This window comes from Natator depressus, chromosome 3 (genome assembly GCF_965152275.1).
Source record: "Natator depressus isolate rNatDep1 chromosome 3, rNatDep2.hap1, whole genome shotgun sequence".
In the NCBI taxonomy this organism is placed as follows: domain Eukaryota; kingdom Metazoa; phylum Chordata; order Testudines; family Cheloniidae; genus Natator; species Natator depressus.
In genome coordinates, this window is record NC_134236.1 from 108,315,995 (window position 1) to 108,333,152 (window position 17,158).

Below are 17,158 nucleotides of genomic sequence, written 5' to 3' on the forward strand. Positions count from 1 at the left end.
TACCTATAATCTAAATAATTATCACAAAGCGCTAGAAACAACTATTTGATCAATGATGTTTCCTAAATAGGGAGAGGTTGCAATAGGTTGAACAAGGACTCGCCGAGTTCCAGGTCAGTCTGAGAGGCCGAAAGACAAAGTGGTCTCTATTTAAGCAGTGGAAGGGGGGACGCTTGGAGGCACAAATCGGCGGGCAGATCCAGCTTTCTTCTTTCCCCCCCACCAGCGCAATTTGAGCTTGAGCGCGCAGTAGCCCCTGCTGAGTGAGGCGGCGGCGAGGCAGGGGGGAGCCACGCATTAGGCCGCGGATGATTATTGGAGCGCTGCCCACAGATGTGTGTCTCTCTCTCTCTCTCCCCCTGCCTGGGGTGAGCGCGCTGGGCGGGCGAGGCGCCGCTGGCGGGACAGCAGCTTCCTTCCAGGATGCTCCCTGCTCCTCTCCCTGGACGGACCCAGTGGCTGCCGCGGAGAAGCGGGACCCAAGAGCAGCAGCTCCTGACTTGAGCGCCAAGTGAATGGGGCGCCCCAACAACACCACGCCGGGGCTGCGGCTGGTGCGTACTGCGCCGTCTCGTTGCGGTTGGTCCCTGCTTTCCACTAGGTCCAGCTCTGCGGAAAAGTTGGTTCCCATCTGAGAAGGAGGGGAAAGGGAAAGCCCCGCATGGCTCTGCGTCCTCGGGCTGCTGTGCAGCCCGGAAAATACACCGTGCGCTGCTTTTCCTAGCCCCCACTTGAACTCTCTGGGTGGGTCAGGCTAGAGGGGGACTAAAGAGAGAGGAAAGGTGAAATATAGTGTGTGTGTGGGGGGGGGGGACTGTAAGGAGGAGGATCGTGTTAGCAAATGGGGAGGATTTTATTAGTGACTATCAGAAGGGCCAGTGTAACTCCTGTTTGTGAGTGAGCAGAAAGGCGTTGGGAGAACACAGATGTAAGAAGTAAGCTTACCAAGAATGCCTTGCCCACCCCAGGATTTCACTTGAGAAGGGAGTCCCTCCCAGGGGCTGTTTGCTAGGCAGATCCCTGTGCGCGAGATGCTTCAATGTTTCCTAAGTTTTCACTGATTTCCTTTGTGAGAGAGACTCATTCTCTGTACTCGGGTATCTCATCATGGGGGCCCACCGGGATTGAAACCCCCAAGGGGCATTTGTTTGTGTTACTTTCATTCTCAAGTAGCACAGTGATGTTGGGAGCTCATTGCCACTTGCATGTTCCCCTGTCTATTGTGTGACTGTGTCACGGTGTTGCACGTTTCTGCTGACTGCGTTCATGGGGGATTATTAGGCAAACCACATGTACCCTGCTTTTGTTTGGGCTCTTTTTTTATTTTTGGTCCTGAAAGAGTAAGGTTGATTGGGGCCCCAGAGATAAAAAGTGAAATGTGCAGTGACAAGTGTTTTGTACAGCAAGGGTCATGAGAGAGCGATAGCATCAGACTGAGTCTGATGACAGCAAATTGGCAATGAGGGGCATGAATTATGCCACAATTGCACTAGGATAACATCTTCCAAGACATGTCTTTAAATTACATCAAGAACTTCTATGAAGGATGTGTGAGTATTAAGTAAATAATGAAAGGAGAGGTGTTGGGGAAATAAATAAAGTGCTTTCTTTATCATGACAAATATACATGGGTGGAGATGAAAGTTCTGATAATCAAATATGGAGGAACAGAATAGCATTCTCTGAAAAGGCAGACTTTAAAAACTACATAATCCATGCTTTCCTAAAAGAAAATAAAGATGTAGCACTACTACTCAAAGTAATAGTGCAAACAGGTAAAGTTTCCTAGCCTAGTTCCTAGCAAAGCCACTTTTGAGAAGTTTATATGTTTAATTTCTGATACTAAATATTAAATTATTTTAGTTTAATCAATAGAATAATAAAAATTGATTGACTCTTTGTTGAAGGATTCTTTTTCAATCTGCCTGACATGTCTCTAGTTGTAGAATACTGAGTTTTATGAATGTAGCTGATATGTAAAGCCACTACTGAAATCACAAAAGCATAGTTGTTAAGCAGAACAACTGACAGACACAATATAAATGAGAGTGTACTAGAAACAGTAAGTAAAATCAGTCCCTAACAATAACAGGGACTTTGATTATATTTCAAGCCACTATTTGGTTTGATGTACACGACACCCTTTGTATAACAGTTATTTTTAAAAGGGAGAAAAAAAGAGTGAGAAGGGTGTTTTTTAAACCTGAAATAAATGTTCTAGGTAACCTGAAACTGGAAGAATAACTTTTGTTCATCTTTGCCTTTATCTTTCCTGCTGCATAATCCTGCGATTGTTACAGCTCAGGCCTCCAACAGTGATTGGTCAGTTCCATACCCTTTTCTTTGGCTCAGTTCGAATGTTTTTCCTTGGAGTTCTGGGCTTTGCAGTTTATGGAAATGAGGCCTTGCATTTCAGCTGTGAACCAGACAAGAGGGAGGTTAATCTCTTCTGTTACAACCAGTTCAGGCCCATAACTCCTCAGGTACATTTTCTTTTAATTGAAACAACCAATTATTTAGGAAATAGATAAAAAGTTCATAAAATGAAAGTAAATTCCATTTCCCCATTTTACATAAAGAGTAGTAATTAAACAGAAAGTGGTGGTAGTGTTTTTCAACAACTGGCACCAGTTCCTGAGCTCTCCCTGACACAGTTTAGGAAGGCAGCAAGCTGGTCCCTGGTATCAAAAGGGTTGAGAAACACTGGTTTGGACATCAGTGGAACATAATCTTCTGTAATAAACTTTCATTTGTGACAAAGTAAGGGGCTAATCTTTTAATCTTTATTCACATGAGCCATCATTACCCTTGCAAGTAGTCAGACTGATTTCAACTCATCAGCACATAAATGTACTTTAAATAGCATTCTCTAACTTGGAAATATTTGTAGACAATAAGACCGGATTCTGTAACCCCTTATGCAGTCATCCTTGTTCACCTAGATCAGTCCAGTGACTATATAACAAACAGGAAGGTTGGCCTAGTAGATAGGGCCCTAGCTTGACACTCAGAAGACCTATGTTTGATTCCTGGTTCAGCTACAGATTTTCTGTATGACTTTCAGCAGGTCCCCTCATCTGCCTTAGTGCGTCTACCTGTAAAAGAACATAGGGATAACATTTAACGTACTCACAGTGTGTTATGAGGATAAAATCCATCAGTGATTGTGAAGCACTCAGGCTGAGATCTGCAAAGGCTCTTAACTTACACTTCCCTTCTGAGTCCAACTGAACTCAGTGGAAGTTAGGAGCCTAAACACCTTTGAAGATCTGGGCCTCATACTTTGGTGATAAGGGCCATATAAGCGTCTATAGCTAGAATTATCCAGACAAATAAGGACTACTCCTGTGAATAAGGGTATACAGGCCCAGGATTTATTGACTGTAACCTACTTTATTCATACCAGTCTTCAATTAAATGAATGTTTACATGTAAATGAACTGTAAAACTGGAATAATATGTAATGGTGATTGTTCTTATCTTAAATGATCTTGTAATTGTTTTTAATGTATATCGTTAATAGAAAAAAACTTCTCACAAGAAATTTGGATGTATGCCTGTTTTAACTGGCACAAGGCAGTTATATATGATCTGACAGCGAAGTTTCTGCTACCCTTTAGGTATTCTGGGCATTACAGCTAGTGACGGTTCTGGTACCTGGAGCAGTGTTTCATCTTTATGCTGCATGTAGAAACATCGATCAGGAAGATATCCTCCAAAAGCCCACCTATACTGTTTTTTATATCCTCTCTGTTCTGTTAAGGATTGTCCTTGAAGTTGTGGCTTTTTGGCTTCAAAGTCATCTCTTTGGCTTCCAAGTGAACCCACTCTACAGGTGTGATGCAGGAGCCCTTGACAAAAAGTTTAATATTACCAGATGCATGGTGCCAGAACACTTTGAAAAGACAATTTTCCTCATTGCTATGTACACTTTTACTGTGATTACAGTGGTGTTGTGTGTTGCTGAGATTTTTGAGATATTATGTAGGAGGCTGGGTTTTTTAAATAATCAGTGACCCTGTTGTCATAGTGAACTATTCCCACTTATGTGCCATCGTTCTCACTGTTGTGTATGGTGGGCTTTTTATGAACAATGGAGATCTTAGTGTGAAACAAAGACCACTTTTTGTACACCTCTGCAATTTTGTATAGGAACTTCCCTTACATGAGCTTTCTGTACATTACTGTTGTAAAATATATAACTAAGGGCCAGATCCAAAAGATATTTACTTGTGTGAATAATCCTTACTCACATGTATAGATTGAAGCCAATGAAGCTACACATGTGAATGAGTGCCACTTCAATGCCATTTAAAGCAATTTGGTGGGGGGGAGAGGGAATGAGTTGGGGTTTTGTTTGTTCATTTGTTTTTTGTTGTTTTTTCCCCTGTCAAGGTTCCTCCCCCATCTGAACTCTAGGGTACACATGTGGGGACCTGCATGAAAACCTCCTAAGCTTACTTTTACCAGCTTAGGTTAAAACTTCCCCAAGGTACAAATTAATTTTATCCTTTGTCCTTGGAATATCCACTGCCACCACCAAACTCTAACTGGGTTTACTGGGAAACGTAGTTTGGACACGTCTTTCCCCCCAAACAACCCTTGCCCCCCACTTCCTGGGAAAGGTTTGGTAAAAATCCTCACCAATTTGCATAGGTGACCACAGACCCAAACCCTTGGATCTGAGAACAATGAAAAAGCATTCAGTTTTCTTACAAGAAGACTTTTAATAGAAATAGAAGTAAATAGAAGTAAAGGAATCACCTCTGTAAAATCAGGATGGTAGATACCTTACAGGGTAATTAGATTCAAAACATAGAGAATCCCTCTAGGCAAAACCTTAAGTTACAAAAAAGACACACAGACAGAAATAGTCATTCTATTCAGCACAGTGCTTTTCTCAGCCATTTAAAGAAATCATAATCTAACACATACCTAGCTAGATTACTTACTAAAGTTCTAAGACTCCATTCCTGTTCTATCCCCGGCAAAAGCAGCATATAGACAGACACAGACCCTTTGTTTCTCTCCCTCCTCCCAGCTTTTGAAAGTATCTTGTCTCCTCATTGGTCATTTTGGTCAGGTGCCAGTGAGGTTACCTTTAGCTTCTTAACCCTTTACAGGTGAGAGGATTTTTCCTCTGGCCAGGAGGGATTTTAAAGGGGTTTACCCTTCCCTTTATATTTATGACATCCCCCCTTATCCCTTGTTGGAACTTGTAACTTAACTGCACAAATGCATTTGAACAAGTTTATTTTTAAATTGAGTGATTATTAATCTGCAGGGGAAAGCCTTTCCAAACTACGTAAATGCTCTCATGATTAACCTTTGGTTCAGTGAATTTTAATGCTCATGAAGTGAGCTTTCATGTTTCAGTAATGCCTGACATGGTACAAGAAAATGCTCTAAAATGTTCTCAAGCAGCTCTACCATTGCAACCTGATTCCTGAACCACCATATCCCTGGCCTTCACTAAGACTCCTGGTTGTGCTGTGATTTTAGTATGAACCAAGGTCTAAACCTAGCTTCCAACAGCCAAACCTATTTTATCTGTGTCCAATGCTAGATGTAAATTCCCTTTTAAAAAAGAAAGCTAGCTTGAGCTTCCTTTAATCCCCTACCCTGCTCATCTTTATATTTAAGATAAAACTTAGCCCCTCTTCCTTTTCTTTGTAATGAATCAGAGCTTATATTTATGGCTCATATTTACTTATGAAGTAAAAGTGTACAGATCCCAAACTTGCCTCAGATATGTAGCATTTAATAATTCATACATATTCATTATATGGTGAGGTGAGGAACTGGCCCTGTGAGTTAATTTTTTAACAGGAAATTTCAAAAGAGCTGTCAGGATGACACTGCTGCTTGTGGGCCCAGTCATGCATTGATTTCAGTGAGAGTTTTGCCGGAGTATGGCCTGAAGGACTGGGCCTTGTAGATTTTTTTTTTTTTTTTGCCACGCCACTTCTACTCACCCATGGCACTATATACTGTTAAATAAAAATAATCATAAATATTCTGTGCATTAAAAATATTCTCTGAATTAAATGTATTTTTTATAATTTACACACCTTAGACTTTTATAGAAAATATATCTCATCTTCTCTTGCACTCCAGTTTCCATCTCATAATTAATGGAAATTTTAACATGAAAATTAATCTTGTTTCTTGAAGACGGGACAGAAAGAAAGGGGTAGTTTTCCTTTTTAAGTGTTTACAGTTAGAGTGCTAATAATCACCTAGGTTTTTCTGTTTGTTGGAGATTTTTTGCCACTCAGTTCTGATTTCTAAAAGTTAAGCTGTCTTGTCTGCTTCATCATTGTCCATAGGAACTAAATAAAAAAAACCCTCAATTTCATATTCCAGTGTGCCTACTTTTGATGAAGTCTCAAAACAAGAGACTTTCTGACACATTCTCTTGAATTAAACTGACCTTAGGGCTTGGTCCAGTGTCCACTGAAGTCATTGGGAGTCCTTCCATCGTCTTCTGTGGGCATTGGATTGAGGCTCATAGCGCTGAGGATAAACTGAGGGGGGAAAAGCTTAACTTATTTGCGAAATTTAACTTATTAAAAAAAGACAGTTAAACTAAAAGTTAACAAACAAGAGCAGACAAAAAGTTGCTGTAAAATGTACAGGCTTAAGGGTCTGTCAAAATTAATTTACCTTTGAAATCTCTGTGGGGAATCTAAATACAACTTTTACAGTAAGCTGAGGCCAAATCCTGTTCACTTTATTCATGTGAGTTGTCCCAACAGGCTCAATTGTGCAAATCTTGTAATCGTGATCCACACAGGTAGTCCCAGTGACTTCAAGTGAGTAAAGCATACAGGATTTGGTTGCTGTTGTACTCATATCAATGTAAACTGTATACAGGTTACCTTGTTCTATTTGTTTTATGAGCTGGCTAATGATGAGATCCTAAATTCTAATATGTTTTTGTACTATAGATTAATCTTTTGACTCTTCCCATGGAAACAAGTGATATTTTTCTTGTCTTAATATTATAAATGAATGCAATATGTTTGGCCAAACACACTTAACTAATTATTTATTTGATATTTTGAAATACAACAAGGGCCGGGGGACTGCCCTTGTTTGTTGCTTGCCTAATATAACATGTACTTTGGTCAGTATATACTTATTTTTGTTGTATATATCAAATATCCATCCAGCTGTTTTTAGATATATACAGGATCTGTTCTTTCCAAAGTAAATTTGTAATCTCAGGTACAATAAACCTCTTTATGTATAAAAATACAAAAATGTGTGACTCTATTGACAATCCAGTTCATCTCTGTACACGAAATATAGAGCAGTAATTACAATGTTGTCAGGGTTTTTCCCCTAGTGTTTCATAGTTCTGTTTAAGTGATGAAATTCAAATGCTTTCCAAATAGAGCAGCTGACCTCATGTTAATTACAAATAATAAAAATTCCTAGATTCTATATAGGACTTTTCATCAATAGATCTCAAAGTGCTTTGCAAAGGAGAGCTGGACAGTATGAGTATCCCCATTTAGCAATGGGGAAACAGAGGCAAAGAAAAGTGCTCAAGTTCACCAAGCAGTCCCTTCACAGAGCCAGAAATTGAACCCAAGTCTTATAAACCACAGGCCATTACCCAGCCTTTAGGCCACAGCATGTCCTGGCCTAGGATACTCAAAACTTGGAATTTTGAGAGAAATTTTGACATCTTGAAATTTGTTTTCATTCCAAAACCAATCCATTTTTGAAAATTTTTTGAGTGTTTCTTTCAAAACAAATTGTTTTCATTTTATATTATTTACATTATTTCATGACATGAGAAGTAGTGTATAAAATGTCAGAATATAGTAGTCAAAATATTCTATTTTATTTTTTGAAATTATTAGAGGAAGCAGCTACTTTTAACAAGAAAATAAATTTATTCAATGAATCTGTACAAACTGTATCATTACAAAACAAACAGGAGACACTTTGATCTAGAAAATAAGATTTTCCAGCAGCTCTCATTCTAAACACTACATGTAATTTGTTCAATGCATAAGCTGTTGTATGTAATGCCCTAAAAGTTAAGTTGCTTAATAATCCTCCTCCTATAGGATGCAATCCCGCATTTCTTAATAAAGAAAAACTCCCATTGAACTAAGTAGTAGTTTTGCCTCAGTAAGGAGTGAAGAATTGGGCCCAAAATGCATCTCTCAAGCCATTTTCAAATTCTGTTTTACATAGGCTCGCTCCTTTGTGAAGGTGATTTATGTGGCCTCAGCATTAAGTATAATTATGAAGAATATTATATCAGAGGCAACAAGTATTTTCTTAATGTAAATGGAAGCAGCAAATGTTGTAGATGTACTCTCAATTGGATATCTGGAGTGCTCCTTTCCCATGCATTAAAATGTAAATACATCTCCATGTATGAAATGTATTACTGCACAAGATCTGAGATAAATACTGCACAGAATGAAAAATGTGAAGTTCTATCAATAATCTGGTCGCTATAAAGGTCACACTATAAACCAGATTCACTCGCACTGGTGTAGTAAACTGCAAAAGCTGTTGTAGCCATGGGAGCATTCACCCTGAAGGGACAGCAGACAGGGTACCCACGGCTTTCTATCTGCAGGAGTTGTATTGCAGGGAGACCAGCTTCATAGGAGGCTGGGGCTTTATAGGAGATCTGACTTTGGACAGTCTTGGCCAGGCTTGAGTTTTCTCGTGGGGTGGAGGTTGTCGACAATCCCTGATGAATGAACCTTACATTGCTAGGAGCTCTCAATTATTATGTATTTATAAGGCCTTCGCTGCTTGCCTTCTTCTGGAGGTAACAAGGCAACACTAAGTACCAGGAACACAGGTGAACATTTTTTGGCATTGCAGTGAGATATGCATGAAATCCAGAGCCAAGGGAAATCTTATAAATCACCCGTACAAAAAAAACTTTAATTTGCAGTTAAGGCTGCTGAACTGGATTTTCTATCAATATAGTTGCCAAACATTAAGGAAATAATTAGTTAAGACAACATTAACATCCACACCAACCACAGCTCAGGTGCCTTGCAACCCAATTATAATGTCCAGCTGCACTGATTGACAATCTCTACAACAAACTCTCTTTCTATTCTAATGTAAAATCACCCAAAATGTACACATCCAGTTACCCAAAATTATATTCACTTGTACAACCTTTGTTCTGGCCTCAGAATATTTTAGATAGAAACAGAACAGTATAGGATCTTGCTGAGGTTAGAGTAAAGGTTCTGGGCTTGAGGACAAGTTTGAGAAACTGGATATGTGCTCTTGAATAACCTGCTCTAGTTTCTCTTCAGATTGTATAAATCTTTAATGAGTGAACTTAATTTCAAATTAACAAAGTTTGGGGTATTTGGTGATGGGGGGAGCGGGAAGAGGGCAGACGAGGCAATTTCCTTGTTTTCTAAAATGAGGAAAAAGGGTTTAAATGGAATTAGCGTGCAGGGTTTGAAAGAGGGCAGCCTTCTTTAACAGATGTTATGAGGCACACCAAGTACAGTCTCCCTTTTGCGGTTCTCTGCACATCTGTAGGGCCCTACCAAATTCGTGGCCATGAAAAACATGTCACGGACCGTGAAATCTGGTCTCCTCCTGTGAAATCTGCATAGTATAGGGTAAAAGCACACAAAAGACCATATTTCATGGGGAAGACAAGCATTTCTCAAACGGGGTCCTGACCCAAAAGGGGACTTGGGGGAGGTGGGGGGATCGCAGGGTTATTGTAGGGGGGGTCGTGGTATTGCCACCTTTACTTCTGCATTGCCTTCAGAGCTAGCTTGCCGGAGAGCGGCAGCTGCTAGCTGAGGGCCCAGCTCTGAAGGCAGCAACACAGGTAAGGGTGACAATACTGCGACCCCCTTAAAATATCCTTGCGACATCCCTCCCTGCCCCCGCAATGCCTTTTTGGGTCAGGATTCCTACAGTTACAACACTGTGACATTTCAGATTTAAATATCTGAAATCATGACATTTATGATTTTTAAAATCCTATGACTCTGAAATTGACCAAAATGGACTGTGAATTTGGTAGGGCCCTACACATCTGCATCTAGTGTGTGTGTATGGAATTATAGCTATATGGGACCTGAGGGGTTAGATAATGGAGGGAAATACTTCTATCCATATTGAAAGTGTTAAACAACTTCAAGCATTTAAAGTGTAACCTAAAAAAACACACCCTTTCCCTGTTCTCCATGGCTCCCTCTGCCATATCTGTCTGTAACCTTTACAGCCCCTCTCTGAACTCCCAGATTTGAGCATCCCCCAAGTCCCACCCTCCTGGTCCTCCAAACCATCAGACCTCTCTTCCCTGACACCTTTTATACTTCCTTTTTATTTGTGCCCTTACCTGAAGCTTTCTTCACACCCTTGTCTGCACCTTTATTCCATGCCTCCATTTTCTGCACTAGGTCTTTGTCCCCACTGTTACCCCTTTCCAGCTGGAGCAATTAGCCAATATTCAGGGTCTTACAGGTTGTTTCTATTAGGAGGAGAAATTGAAGGAGTCAGGTATTTCTTTGATGCAAGCTTGTTTATTTCCAAAAAAGGTACACAAAGTTCTGTTTTCTGGAACACAATAGGAATCATACAACAAGGGGGAATTTCCTTGTTCACAATTCCAAGCCTTTTTCCAGACAATACTCTGCCCCAAAAGTTCTCTCTTGGCTTTCTCTCATGGTCATGCTACAAGTTCTCCTCTTGCTCTCTTTGGCTTTCTACTTCTCTGGCTGTTTCTGACACACACACATAGAGCAATCAAAACAATCCCTAGCCCCAGCATTTGCATTCAGTCTAGTCTTTTGGCAATGACTTTCATTGTTTCAATTATCAGTAAATGGGCATTTATCAGTTCCTTCATGTACCCTGAATATAAGGCAGCTAGTAGGCCCAGCAGTTACAATGAGGTGGTGACATCGTGTAATTGCCCATATATCAAATACATGCTTGCTGGGGCCCACCCAACCTCCAGCATAATACCACAATGCCCCAGTCCCCTCACAACTTTCTATCCCATCCAGTCCCCTGTCCACTCCATCATATTCAATCCCCTCCATCCTCCCATGTCCCAACTCACGACACATTCAAGCATGTATTTTGTTACATTTTTAACCATTTAAAAATAAATGGAAAAAAATCCATTCAAATGTGCAACAGGGGAGATGACTGAAGGGGGTTGTAGAGTGCAGAGGTTCTCCAGGAAAAGTGCCCACTTTACAGTGAATCACAAGCTCCATTTCTTAAGCAGCTTTGCATCCAAGTTTCCCTTTGCCCCCGTCCTCTCCCACCATATCCAAATAAGAGCCACAGGGGAGGCATGAAGACTCGAAGGAAAAATTTCCTAAGAAGCATAGCTTGTAGGTCCACTAGGAATGCACTGTTCCAGGCTGGTGAATCTGCTAGCTTGCCATAGTATGGTTTGCTAAATCACAACTGTTCTGAATAAAACTTTTGTCTTATGGTTTGTTCTCAAATAAAACTAACCTATACATCCTCTAGAGATCGACTCTAGAGGGGAGATGCTTAGTCCCAAATAGGACTGACTGGCTCTGGGAATTTTACATCCAATTACCTTTTTGTGCCTTTGAAAACCTCATAGTGCAACCTAAACCTTCAAGGGTGAGAACTGTGCTATTTGTTTGCTAGAGGAAGCAAAAGCTAAGATGAGACAGGAAGGGTACAGAGCACGAACAAGTCACTTCCACCCCTTAACACAACTGAGAGCAACATTCAGGCACGTGCCCATATACGCCACCCTTTGCACTGACCCACGGCTTCCCTTATCATTACAGCTGCCGCCTAAGCAGCCCTGCTCCATTTGACAGGGGAACCCACACAGCAGAGGAGGTCACAACTTTTGTCTTCCCTTTGTGGCTAGGAACAGGCCCGCAGCGGCTGCACTAGCGACCACAGGCTACGCTACAGGCTAGCCCCATTGCTAAAGCTCGCGGATAAAGGGAGGCTCGTGTCCGCGCTCGCCTTCGAACGCGAGTCGTCCCGCTCCCAGGCCGGCGCGCTCCCTGCTACGCCACTTCGCCCCGCAGGTGGCGGCTCCCCCGCCTCACTTTTCCCCGTCGCTCACCAGGTGTCGCTGCTGCAGGAGCGAGGCGCCACGCTCCCCCCCGCCCCCGCCTGTCCCCGCACGCCTCGGCCGGCGGTTGCCGCGGCACCGGAAGCGGAAGTGGGCCGCGGGGTCGGGCGTGGTGCTAGTTGTTGTTGCTAGTGCTGCCGCCGCCGCGGGTCTGACTGGGGCGTCATGGCGGCCGCGGCCCTTCCTCCTGTGCCTGAGCAGTTCAGGAGCCTCCAGCATCACTTGCGAACCGGGCAGGAGCTGGACAAGCGGGAGCCGGTGGTGGCGTATTACTGTGAGTGAGGCTGCAACGGCCACGAGAGCCCCGCCCCCCCACTCTCTCACCGACCGGTCCCCGACAGCCACGCCCCCATCCCGTGACTGTGTCCCCTGCCCCGCCCCCAACACCCCTTCTAACCGCAGCCCCCTGCGCCCGCGTCTCGGTGGGTCCTGCTCTGCAGGCCCGGCCCGAGCTACAATCCGGGCAGGCCGCGTCCCCCCCGCCCCCCTCCCGGGACAGACCACTTTTTCGGGGGCGCGTGGAGTTAAGAATACTAACCTAATAAATCGTTTTGTACCACGACTAAATTTGTCCACTTTTAATCCGGTGCGAAAAATTAATGTTTGTTCCAAATTTAGTGTTGCCTTTAATTAAGGGAGCACCTATTTTGGGTCGCCCCCCAACCCTCAGTGATTAATGCCCAAGATGCAACGTCTAACAAAATACCGCCCAGTGGCACCACCTTCACCTCACTATAAAGCTTATGCCCAGATGAATTTTTTAGTCTCTAAGGTGCCACAAGTACTCCTCCTTGTCTTTGCTTAGAAGTTGGAATAGTTTTAATAAGGGATTTTAAAAAAAATCAGTGATGGAGGTTTTCAAATGCCTCTTTGAAATATATAAAAGTAGACTCCTAAAATGGAGAAACAGACTAGGATTGAGGCGAGCTTGGTTCTGTTCCCAGCTCTGCTGCTGATTTGTCTTGCCTTCAGCAGTTCACTTTCCTCATCTTTTGAGGCAGGTGTTTGTGTATCCTTCTAGATATTTAAAATCTTCATTTGTTATTGTTTGACATTTCCTCTTTCTGAGGGCAGGTCTACACTACAGCCCAAGTCAATCTAACTTACGTTGCTCAGGTTACATGGATGCAAGTTTTGCGCTGTTCACTCCAGTGCTACGTCGGCGGAAGATGCTCTCCTGCCAACATAGCTTATGTTTCTTGCTGAAGTATATGCCAACGGGAGAGTGCTCTCCTGACAGCATAGCACATCACCAGACATGTTACAGTGGCTCAGTTGCATCAGTGTAGCTGCGTTTATGTAGCACTGTACTGTAGAATGGCCCTCACTCATTTTCAGCAGGGAGGAAATTATATTTTCTTAAGGTATGTCTACACTACAGTAGCACAGCTGCACTAGTGTAGACCCTTGCTACAATGTCAGAAGGGTTTTTTTCATTGCTGAAGTTAATCTACCTCTTTGAGAGGTGGTAGTAGTAGTTGACAGAAGAATTCTTCCATTCAATTAGTGGTGTCTATATTGGGGCTTAGCCTGGCCTAACTACATCTCTCCGGGGTGTGAATTATTCACATCGCTGAGCAACATAGCTAGGTCAACCTAAGTTTTAGGTGTACTGTTTCTGTCTCTTGAAGGACTTATTCTTCCCCTTTGAGATAACTTTATCAGGAGGTAACTTCTTGGAGTTGTTGTAGTATATTTTCAGAAAGTAAATGGGGAAAGGAACTTTTTAACCAATGATTTAATAAAGTACTTCTTTGTATACAGAGGTGAACTGAAAATGCAGGCTTGCAGTGTTTTGAAAAACATAGGCAACTCAGAAGCACAAGAATGATCCTATTCTTTATTTCCTGCACACAAATAATATGCTAATACAGTACTAGAATATCAACAAGTTGAATAAGGCATCTGTAAAATAACAGGAAAACTAGAGGTTTGTAATAATAATTGCTGGATGGTTCTAGTAAAACACAACACAAAGTCATCTTGTATGTGACAGGAAGCACTAGCTAGCTCCTGAAGTGCTTTTTTGTTATCAGATGTAACACAATGTCTAACTACGTCATACAAATAATAGAGTTTCATGTAAGCAAGTAAGTGCAGGTTTTTGTTCTGATGAAACTAAATGCAGAAATGTTTGATGATTAACCAATACTAACTTCTCTTGTTTTTTTGATTTATATATTTGTTCTGAAATCTAATATAAGTTCTCAGGAGTATGTAGGAAAAAACTAACTTTTTATCACATCTTAATATATTGTGATATTTGAATGTATTTTGTGATATTTGTACTTCAGTGAATAAGTACTTAAGGGAGAGGAGATAAAGTGCCAATTAGCTTTATGTCATTTATGGTACATCCCTGCTTGAGCTTTAAATTAGTGTAGGTGGCCTTGAGTTTTCCATTTGGTCACTTAAGTGTGCTTACTGTGTTATTGAACATAGAAGAAGAATATGTTCCAGTGACATAATGTTTCTCATTACAACTTAAAGTAAAAAGTGATGACATCTTGTTTTCAAAACCAAACACTGTATAGATTCTGAATCCTTTTAAATGTCACAGAGCAAAAGAATCAGTCATCACTGAAATTATTTCAAAACTTTAAGTAGTGTTTCATACAAATAGACATCCAACCCATCTCTAGCAATGAAACTGTTCCTGCTATATTGTATGGCTCCAGTCCTGCAACTTCTGGTGTGTTGATGTGCTGGAGAGCCCTTTTGAACTCCATGTTGGTGGGATTCGATGCAGGGACAAGGGGTTTCAGGATCAAGGAGATAGGCTTCAATCCTATAAATGTGTGTGTTTAACTTTACTATGATGAGTACTCCCATTGACTTCTTGTGACTACTCAAGGTTTTAAAGTTAAACACGTTCATGAGTGTTGGCAGTGCCAGGGATGAAGGGCATTTCTGCACATTGTTTAGCAGTAAAATTGTCAGTAGTGACCACTCCTTGATATTACTTCTCTATGTAACTTCCTGCTGTTCCCTCCCTCTGCCCCCCCCCCCCATTTCAACAGATAGTGGGTGTTAAGTCTGTGTTATGAACAGACCTTGGTACTTGAGTTCGAAGTCGGATTTTCTACCTCTAAAAATCAAGAAGCAAAGTGTAACACATTGTTTGTCTCACAAAAATAGCAAACAGAAAATTTTAAATAGAAAGATATACATTTAGAAGTATTTATTTATTGTTAGACTATAATAGTTTTTAAAGAATACACCTTGGGCTTAAACTACGTTTATTTTAAAATGTGTATTGTAAAAGACTTTTTTTGAGCATTTCCTTTTCTAGGCTGTATTAAATAGTTTGTGTTAATCATATGGCAAGGTCTTCTCAGTGGTGCTTGTTCAGTGCCGAGCTGTTTCCACACCCCACTAATGATCAGATTTACTATCTAGTAATGTCTAAAAGAAAAGTTATATAGCTCCACTGGAGAAAAGGGCACAGGTGATTAATGGTGAACAAGGTGGAATTCTTTCTTCATTAAGTAATATGTGTGGAGGGTAGATTGTTTAATAGAGTTGTATGACTTCTTCAAGGGATGTCATTTTCTAAACACAAGGAGGAAAACTCTGATAATAAATCTCTGGCCTGTTCAATATCTAAAGAAAAAGATAGTCTGACTGGAAAATAAACTTGCAAAATAACTGTGTTTGAGAGATAATTACTTGTTTTTGTAACTAAGTTTTCACTTCTGTTGTAGAGGTTTGATGAAGGAAACTTCTTCGATACTGATTTTTTTCAACCTTTCACTCTTGGCTCTTTTCAAATTAACCTGTAAATTTTCAAGAATATATTTATTAACTAAATTGTGTTCATTTTATTACTGTAGCTCTAATTTAAAGGTATTGATAGCTGTGCAGGTATACTGAAAGCAACACTATTGTCCCTGAATATCGTCAGCACTATAGTACATACATAAATCATATTTCCATATCCAGTAAATGCAGTATAAAATAGTATAAGTGATAATAGTCAGTGTGTTCCAGCAACTTCTAAGAAGCAGAGATATAGGGCCTGATTCTGATAACACAGTGTTATAAATCTGAAGTGTCTCTGTTTAAATCATTGGACTAACTGGTGTAAAATAGGTGCAAAAAGAATTTGATCCCTATATATTTTTTTTTCCAGCTCTCCCTTCTCCTTCTCCCATCATCTTCAAATTAATCTTTTGGACAGATGACAGTTAAAAAAGCCCTTACTCAGCATGTGTATTAGTGATTTTCCTGAAATGCAAGGGAAGAAAACACATACAAGATTTCAAGTTGCTTACTTCTCCCAGAACTCTAGCTGGCCATAGTTTGGTTGAAAAGCTGAGTGGAACAGAGGAAAAAGCCTCTGGCCAACATTTTTCAACAGTTAAATGAGGTTTTTCCACTTTGGGGAGTTTGGGGAATAATAAAATGTTGGCAGACATGACCTTTTCTACCTGCAGTAGATCCAATGTCATTTTTTCTTGTGACAAGTGATAAAGAATAAGGAAGCTCTGCTTGGTCTTCTTGTCTTTCTAAAGCTGAGGTCTGTGTCGTGTATTGCAGTTCTATAGGTTCATTCTGTTTAGCATTACCGAGCTATTTCTGTCTGCTTGTTTTATACAGCAGCTACACTGTAGACCCTCTCGCCGTCACCTGTATTTGACATACTGTAATATGTTGCTTAATGAAAACCTACTTTGTGTTTTTCAAAATTAACACCAACTGAAATTTCAAGTTCCAGTAAAGTGTTAGCATAAGTGGTAAATTTAAAGACTTGGCTATTATTAAGGCACAGGACTGACTGTAGACAGCAAGAAATATTTTTCCCATTGTGCTTGGTTATAGTTGCAGAAACAATGTTCTACTGTAACTTGATACATTTTTGCTTATTAGGAAAATTGTGACTAACCATTTAATCTTTTTTGAAGCAGTATATAACTAAATGGTATTAGATCTTTTCATTGAAAAAAATCTTTGTCAATTATGTACTTTATACATTTAACTAGGGCTTATTAGAATTCAAAAGCATAAAATATTGTGCCCAGAAGATTTCTTGTTTATTAAAAGGTGAGTTCTGTG

At 40.7% G+C, this 17,158-nt stretch overlaps 2 protein-coding genes and 1 long non-coding RNA gene across 4 annotated transcripts in view; 2 read left to right on the plus strand and 1 right to left on the minus strand.

The window, feature by feature from the left end:
- Window positions 1-300: 300 nt before the first annotated feature.
- On the plus strand, window positions 301-4,206 carry GJE1 (gap junction protein epsilon 1). Of its 2 annotated transcripts, XM_074948529.1 has the most exons (3): window positions 301-554; window positions 2,301-2,483; window positions 3,621-4,206. In XM_074948529.1, exons 1-3 carry the CDS (start codon window positions 516-518, stop codon window positions 4,014-4,016), a joined length of 618 nt encoding a protein of 205 aa, XP_074804630.1. In that variant the 5' UTR covers window positions 301-515; the 3' UTR covers window positions 4,017-4,206. The 2 variants fall into 2 exon arrangements, 1 of the variants encoding a protein (XP_074804630.1); XR_012638838.1 differs by lacking the exon at window positions 2,301-2,483 and having other exon boundaries at window positions 479-554; window positions 3,621-3,727.
- On the minus strand, window positions 2,265-12,370 carry LOC141984945 (uncharacterized). Its single transcript, XR_012638839.1, has 5 exons — window positions 12,095-12,370; window positions 10,364-10,495; window positions 6,434-6,527; window positions 3,658-3,851; window positions 2,265-3,095 (listed from the first exon to the last, which is right to left on the minus strand). It is a non-coding gene; the product is annotated as an uncharacterized LOC141984945 (long non-coding RNA).
- Window positions 12,175-17,158, plus strand: part of VTA1 (vesicle trafficking 1) — an 82,473-nt gene continuing 77,489 nt past the window's right edge. Inside the window, exon 1 of the mRNA XM_074948528.1 lies at window positions 12,175-12,377. Within this exon, the coding sequence (XP_074804629.1) occupies window positions 12,269-12,377 (109 nt within the window). The 5' untranslated portion in view covers window positions 12,175-12,268. The remainder of the gene's footprint in view (window positions 12,378-17,158) is intronic.